Source organism: Oncorhynchus masou, unplaced genomic scaffold (assembly GCF_036934945.1).
Source record: "Oncorhynchus masou masou isolate Uvic2021 unplaced genomic scaffold, UVic_Omas_1.1 unplaced_scaffold_1886, whole genome shotgun sequence".
NCBI classification, from domain to species: domain Eukaryota; kingdom Metazoa; phylum Chordata; class Actinopteri; order Salmoniformes; family Salmonidae; genus Oncorhynchus; species Oncorhynchus masou.
The window spans coordinates 93149-101054 of record NW_027008387.1 but is presented as its reverse complement, the minus strand read 5'-3'; the positions used below and the strand labels follow the sequence as shown (position 1 = coordinate 101054).

The 7906-nt window shown below is 49.3% G+C and overlaps 1 protein-coding gene across 1 annotated transcript in view; it reads left to right on the top strand.

Annotated features, from left to right (window-relative positions):
• The first annotated feature begins 1162 nt into the window (after positions 1-1162).
• Positions 1163-7906, top strand: part of LOC135532514 (neuron navigator 3-like) — a 37556-nt gene continuing 30812 nt past the window's right edge. The window contains exons 1-2 of the mRNA XM_064959992.1: positions 1163-1327; positions 1474-1627. Coding sequence (XP_064816064.1) covers positions 1617-1627 — 11 coding nt within the window. The 5' untranslated portion in view covers positions 1163-1327; positions 1474-1616. The remainder of the gene's footprint in view (positions 1328-1473; positions 1628-7906) is intronic.

Genomic DNA, 7906 nt, shown 5'->3' with positions numbered 1-7906 from the left:
TGGGCCAATGGAGCTTAGCATAACTAACCATAATTGGATCATTCTGAGGGAGAGGGTCTCTGGAAGCAGGTTGAATAGAAAGAGTGGGAGCAGGCTGGTAAAGCAGGCTGGTAAAGCAGGCTGGTGTTAGAGGAAACCCTATCATGGTGGACCTCCCTCCGTTACCCAATATCTGGATCAAGTTTGGTTCCATTTTCCTCAAAATCGCAGCTGTTTTGTTTTTTCTCTAAATGACAACCCTGCTGCGATATCTGTGTTTAATGAATTTGTTCCACATCCATGAAGCACGAGGAGACAACTGGTCACATTGACATCAAATGTCTGTATTTGTCTGAATGTCTGAATAGATGTTCACATGGTCAACTGCTTCTATCTCTTACTTATTAGGATGGTTTTCCTTGAACCAGATTAAGCCTAGTCCTGGACTAGTAAACACTTTCAATGGAGATTCTCCATTCAGCATGTTTTTTAGTCCACAAACAGGCTTAATCTGGTTCCGGGTAACTGATCCTTCATGTTTCAAATCGTAACCTCAAAAGGCCCTGTATTTCTGTTGTGCTATTGTTTTCTATACAGTAAATCTCTAATTATTCTGTGGCCAGTGACAAATTGCTTTGCCCGAATGAATGTGGGACGTTTTCGTTCTTCCAGTGAATACTGCCCGTTTGGACTGCTGCAATGTAACGGTATAAATGACTGCTTCCTGGAGTTTGAAATCGAAAACGTAAAGATTAATCTTTCCAACTTTTTGTAATCGCCAAACAACAGGCCAAGAAAGTTGAGCCCCGTTACGTAAACTGCTGTGTCAGCTGTTGAAATCTTTCAAACAGCCTCTGTGTCAGCTATTCTGATATGAAAAGCCATTTCACAAGTGGATGCGTTAGCGCTCCAATGACGGGGGCTGAGCGAGAGATACATTTTCATTCCTGGATTTCAGATGAATCATATCACAGTTGATAGGCTCCTTTGTTTTGCAGGGAGAAGTGAACTTTAAAAGCATTTTAGAGTAAGTTTAGAGTGAATGTGTGCAACCTAGTCTGAACCCATTTCTCACGAGGACTAAGTCACTCAGCCAGTGGTCTTAGGTGAATCCCTAGTGCAATAATTGTGAAATAGTCAATATCAACAAAATGAAAATCAAAAATAGGTTGCCACGGTTACAGTTAAATTAGACACTTGTTCCGTTAGTAATAGCACACTCTACCTGACTCACTATTTCATTCTCACTTCCTCATTCTGAGACGAAAACAACACTAGATACTCACTTCCCTTGTGTCAGATGTGTGTTTGTGTCTTCTCTTAGCCAAGCCAGGAATCACACAGGGCGGTAAATATATGTAATTTAGCTAGCTGACGCTTTTATCCAAACCAATTACAGTACTGCGTGCATACATTTCCGTGTTGTTGGCAGCAGCTAGATTTGAACCCCCGTTCCTGATAGTGATGTGCTCTGTTCCCCTGTCTACCCGTCAGAGATCCGGAATGGGAATCTGAAGACCATCCTGGGACTCTTCTTCATCCTGTCTCGCTACAAGCAGCAGCAGCAGCAGCAGCAGCAGTACTACCAGTCCCTGGTAGAGCTTACACACCAGACCACCCTCAAAACGCAACCAGAGATGCAGTCCAGGTAGGCTCAGTTGTCCTCAATGGCGCCGGGTGAAGTTGGCGCTAGATGCTACATTTTGGATCAGTTTTGCATTTTCCTTAGTAATGGTTTACTAGTCACATTTGCAGCCACTATGCTGGTGTGTTATTTTGCTTCTGAACACATTTGATCTTGGGATATTTTGACTTTGGTGTGCGGTTCAAATTGAGCTTGTCTCGTCCAAACAGGTCCCTGCTATGTATTTTCACACCATTTGCATTTATTATGGATCCAAGGCAGCAGCTAATCTTCCTGGGGTCCAGCAAAATTAAGACAGTTGATATAATTTAAACATTACAATACAGTCAGAGATTTCACAACACACGGTGTGCCCTCAGGCCCCTGCTCCACCATATCTACAGTACTAAATCCATGTGTGTGCATAGTGCGTGTGTGTGTGTGTGTGTGTGTGTGTGTGTGTGTGTGTGTGTGTGTGTGTGTGTGTGTGTGTGTGTGTGTGTGTGTGTGTGTGTGTGTGTGTGTGTGTGTGTGTGTGTGTGTGTGTGTGTCGATGCCTATGTTTGTGTTGCTTCACAGTCCCGGTTCCATAAGGTGTTTTTTAAATCAAATTTTACTGCCTGCGTCAGTTACTTGATGTGGAATAGAGTTCCATGTAGTCATGACTCTATGTGGTACTGTGGAATAGAGTTCCATGTAGTCATGACTCTATGTGGTACTGTGGAATAGAGTTCCATGTAGTCATGACTCTATGTAGTACAGTGGAATAGAGTTCCATGTAGTCATGGCTCTATGTGGTACTGTGGAATAGAGTTCCATGTAGTCATGACTCTATGTGGTACTGTGGAATAGATTTTCATGTAGTCGTGGCTCTATGTGGTACTGTGGAATAGAGTTCCATGTAGTCATGGCTCTATGTAGTACTGTGGAATAGAGTTCCATGTAGTCATGACTCTATGTGGTACTGTGGAATAGAGTTCCATGTAGTCATGACTCTATGTGGTACTGTGGAATAGAGTTCCATGTAGTCATGACTCTATGTGGTACTGTGGAATAGAGTTCCATGTAGTCATGACTCTATGTGGTACAGTGGAATAGAGTTCCATGTAGTCATGGCTCTATGTGGTACTGTGGAATAGAGTTCCATGTAGTCATGACGCTATGTGGTACTGTGGAATAGAGTTCCATGTAGTCATGACTCTATGTGGTACTGTGGAATAGAGTTCCATGTGGTCATGACTCTATGTGGTACTGTGGAATAGAGTTCCATGTAGTCATGACTCTATGTGGTACTGTGGAATAGAGTTCCATGTAGTCATGGCTCTATGTAGTACTGTTGAATAGAGTTCCATGTAGTCATGGCTCTATGTAGTACTGTTGAATAGAGTTCCATGTAGTCATGGCTCTATGTAGTACTGTGTGCCTCCCAAGTCTGTTTTGGACTTGGGGACTGTGAAGAGACCTCTTGTGGCCTGTCTTGTGGGGTATGTATGGGTGTCCGAGCTGTGTGCCAGTAGTTTAGACATACATTTTACCATTTAATAAACAGATAGGAGTTAACAGAGGAACATTTCAACACATTGCAGAAGTAGACAGAAAGTGGACTCTGCCGCTGCCCACTAAGCAATAAAAACAGGAAGGGATCCAGGCCCATGTGATGTAAATAGACAGCCCAGCCTGAGAGAAGCATCTGAAGAGAGGTTTAAAGTGCCACAGATGGGTGGAATTCCCTTGGCGAGCTCAGGTTACACCTCCCAACCAGGCCCTGGTCTGGCCTGCTGCTGGTGTGTGGATGTATTCTGAGGTACCCGGTGTTGATCCTCTGGTCACTGTCAGGACTGCGGAACGCTAGAGAGGGAGAGAGGCAAGGAGGGGCAGAGTTTGAGAGGCTATAACTGAATAACTGAGTCTAGGGGTTTTAGCCTGGCTGTGGGTGGGAGGGGTACGCAGAGAGGCTATAACTGAATAACTGAGTCTAGGGGTTTTAGCCTGGCTGTGGGTGGGGGGGTACGCAGAGAGGCTATAACTGAATAACTGAGTCTAGGGGTTTTAGCCTGGCTGTGGGTGGGAGGGGTGCGCAGAGAGGCTATAACTGAATAACTGAGTCTAGGGGTTTTAGCCTGGCTGTGGGTGGGAGGGGTGCGCAGAGAGGCTATAACTGAATAACTGAGTCTAGGGGTTTTAGCCTGGCTGTGGGTGGGAGGGGTGCGCAGAGAGGCTATAACTGAATAACTGAGTCTAGGGGTTTTAGCCTGGCTGTGGGTGGGAGGGGTACGCAGAGAGGCTATAACTGAATAACTGAGTCTAGGGGTTTTAGCCTGGCTGTGGGTGGGAGGGGTGCGCAGAGAGGCTATAACTGAATAACTGAGTCTAGGGGTTTTAGCCTGGCTGTGGGTGGGAGGGGTGCGCAGAGAGGCTATAACTGAATAACTGAGTCTAGGGGTTTTAGCCTGGCTGTGTGTGGGAGGGGTACGCAGAGAGGCTATAACTGAATAACTGAGTCTAGGGGTTTTAGCCTGGCTGTGGGTGGTAGGGGTGCGCAGAGAGTCTATAACTGAATAACTGAGTCTAGGGGTTTTAGCCTGGCTGTGGGTGGGAGGGGTACGCAGAGAGGCTATAACTGAATAACTGAGTCTAGGGGTTTTAGCCTGGCTGTGGGTGGGAGGGGTGCGCAGAGAGGCTATAACTGAATAACTGAGTCTAGGGGTTTTAGCCTGGCTGTGGGTGGGAGGGTGCGCAGAGGCTATAACTGAATAACTGAGTCTAGGGGTTTTAGCCTGGCTGTGGGTGGGAGGGGTGCGCAGAGAGGCTATAACTGAATAACTGAGTCTAGGGGTTTTAGCCTGGCTGTGGGTGGGAGGGGTGCGCAGAGAGGCTATAACTGAATAACTGAGTCTAGGGGTTTTAGCCTGGCTGTGGGTGGGAGGGTGCGCAGAGAGGCTATAACTGAATAACTGAGTCTAGGGGTTTTAGCCTGGCTGTGGGTGGGAGGGGTGCGCAGAGAGGCTATAACTGAATAACTGAGTCTAGGGGTTTTAGCCTGGCTGTGGGTGGGAGGGGTGCGCAGAGAGGCTATAACTGAATAACTGAGTCTAGGGGTTTTAGCCTGGCTGTGGGTGGGAGGGGGTGCGCAGAGAGGCTATAACTGAATAACTGAGTCTAGGGGTTTTAGCCTGGCTGTGGGTGGGAGGGGTACGCAGAGAGGCTATAACTGAATAACTGAGTCTAGGGGTTTTAGCCTGGCTGTGGGTGGGAGGGTGCGCAGAGAGGCTATAACTGAATAACTGAGTCTAGGGGTTTTAGCCTGGCTGTGGGTGGGAGGGGTGCGCAGAGAGGCTATAACTGAATAACTGAGTCTAGGGGTTTTAGCCTGGCTGTGTGTGGGAGGGGTACGCAGAGAGGCTATAACTGAATAACTGAGTCTAGGGGTTTTAGCCTGGCTGTGGGTGGTAGGGGTGCGCAGAGAGTCTATAACTGAATAACTGAGTCTAGGGGTTTTAGCCTGGCTGTGGGTGGGAGGGGTACGCAGAGAGGCTATAACTGAATAACTGAGTCTAGGGGTTTTAGCCTGGCTGTGGGTGGGAGGGGTGCGCAGAGAGGCTATAACTGAATAACTGAGTCTAGGGGTTTTAGCCTGGCTGTGGGTGGGAGGGTGCGCAGAGAGGCTATAACTGAATAACTGAGTCTAGGGGTTTTAGCCTGGCTGTGGGTGGGAGGGGTGCGCAGAGGGCTATAACTGAATAACTGAGTCTAGGGGTTTTAGCCTGGCTGTGGGTGGGAGGGGTGCGCAGAGAGGCTATAACTGAATAACTGAGTCTAGGGGTTTTAGCCTGGCTGTGGGTGGGAGGGGTGCGCAGAGAGGCTATAACTGAATAACTGAGTCTAGGGGTTTTAGCCTGGCTGTGGGTGGGAGGGGTGCGCAGAGAGGCTATAACTGAATAACTGAGTCTAGGGGTTTAGCCTGGCTGTGTGTGGGAGGGTACGCAGAGAGGCTATAACTGAATAACTGAGTCTAGGGGTTTTAGCCTGGCTGTGGGTGGGAGGGGTGCGCAGAGAGGCTATAACTGAATAACTGAGTCTAGGGGTTTTAGCCTGGCTGTGGGTGGGAGGGGTGCGCAGAGAGGCTATAACTGAATAACTGAGTCTAGGGGTTTTAGCCTGGCTGTGGGTGGGAGGGGTGCGCAGAGAGGCTATAACTGAATAACTGAGTCTAGGGGTTTTAGCCTGGCTGTGGGTGGGAGGGGTGGGCAGAGAGGCTATAACTGAATAACTGAGTCTAGGGGTTTTAGCCTGGCTGTGGGTGGGAGGGGTGCGCAGAGAGGCTATAACTGAATAACTGAGTCTAGGGGTTTTAGCCTGGCTGTGGGTGGGAGGGGTACGCAGAGGCTATAACTGAATAACTGAGTCTAGGGGTTTTAGCCTGGCTGTGGGTGGGAGGGGTGCGCAGAGAGGCTATAACTGAATAACTGAGTCTAGGGGTTTTAGCCTGGCTGTGGGTGGGAGGGGTGCGCAGAGAGGCTATAACTGAATAACTGAGTCTAGGGTTTTAGCCTGGCTGTGTGTGGGAGGGGTACGCAGAGAGGCTATAACTGAATAACTGAGTCTAGGGGTTTTAGCCTGGCTGTGGGTGGTAGGGGTGCGCAGAGAGTCTATAACTGAATAACTGAGTCTAGGGGTTTTAGCCTGGCTGTGGGTGGGAGGGGTACGCAGAGAGGCTATAACTGAATAACTGAGTCTAGGGGTTTTAGCCTGGCTGTGGGTGGGAGGGGTGCGCAGAGAGGCTATAACTGAATAACTGAGTCTAGGGGTTTTAGCCTGGCTGTGGGTGGGAGGGTGCGCAGAGAGGCTATAACTGAATAACTGAGAGGGGTTTTAGCCTGGCTATAACTGAATAACTGAGTCTAGGGGTTTTAGCCTGGCTGTGGGTGGGAGGGGTGGGCAGAGAGGCTATAACTGAATAACTGAGTCTAGGGGTTTTAGCCTGGCTGTGGGTGGGAGGGGTGCGCAGAGAGGCTATAACTGAATAACTGAGTCTAGGGGTTTTAGCCTGGCTGTGGGTGGGAGGGGTGCGCAGAGAGGCTATAACTGAATAACTGAGTCTAGGGGTTTTAGCCTGGCTGTGGGTGGGAGGGGTGCGCAGAGAGGCTATAACTGAATAACTGAGTCTAGGGGTTTTAGCCTGGCTGTGGGTGGGAGGGCGCAGAGGCTATAACGAATAACTGAGTCTAGGGGTTTTAGCCTGGCTGTGTGTGGGATAACTGAATAACTGAGTCTAGGGGTTTTAGCCTGGCTGTGGGTGGTAGGGGTGCGCAGAGAGTCTATAACTGAATAACTGAGTCTAGGGGTTTTAGCCTGGCTGTGGGTGGGAGGGGTACGCAGAGAGGCTATAACTGAATAACTGAGTCTAGGGGTTTTAGCCTGGCTGTGGGTGGGAGGGGTGCGCAGAGAGGCTATAACTGAATAACTGAGTCTAGGGGTTTTAGCCTGGCTGTGGGTGGGAGGGTGCGCAGAGAGGCTATAACTGAATAACTGAGTCTAGGGGTTTTAGCCTGGCTGTGGGTGGGAGGGGGTGCGCAGAGGCTATAACTGAATAACTGAGTCTAGGGGTTTTAGCCTGGCTGTGGGTGGGAGGGTGCGCAGAGAGGCTATAACTGAATAACTGAGTCTAGGGGTTTTAGCCTGGCTGTGGGTGGGAGGGGTGCGCAGAGAGGCTATAACTGAATAACTGAGTCTAGGGGTTTTAGCCTGGCTGTGGGTGGGAGGGGTGCGCAGAGAGGCTATAACTGAATAACTGAGTCTAGGGGTTTTAGCCTGGCTGTGTGTGGGAGGGGTACGCAGAGAGGCTATAACTGAATAACTGAGTCTAGGGGTTTTAGCCTGGCTGTGGGTGGGAGGGGTGCGCAGAGAGGCTATAACTGAATAACTGAGTCTAGGGGTTTTAGCCTGGCTGTGGGTGGGAGGGGTGCGCAGAGAGGCTATAACTGAATAACTGAGTCTAGGGGTTTTAGCCTGGCTGTGGGTGGGAGGGGTGCGCAGAGAGGCTATAACTGAATAACTGAGTCTAGGGGTTTTAGCCTGGCTGTGGGTGGGAGGGGTGGGCAGAGAGGCTATAACTGAATAACTGAGTCTAGGGGTTATAGCCTGGCTGTGGGTGGGAGGGTGCGCAGAGAGGCTATAACTGAATAACTGAGTCTAGGGGTTTTAGCCTGGCTGTGTGTGGGAGGGGTACGCAGAGAGGCTATAACTGAATAACTGAGTCTAGGGGTTTTAGCCTGGCTGTGGGTGGGAGGGGTACGCAGAGGC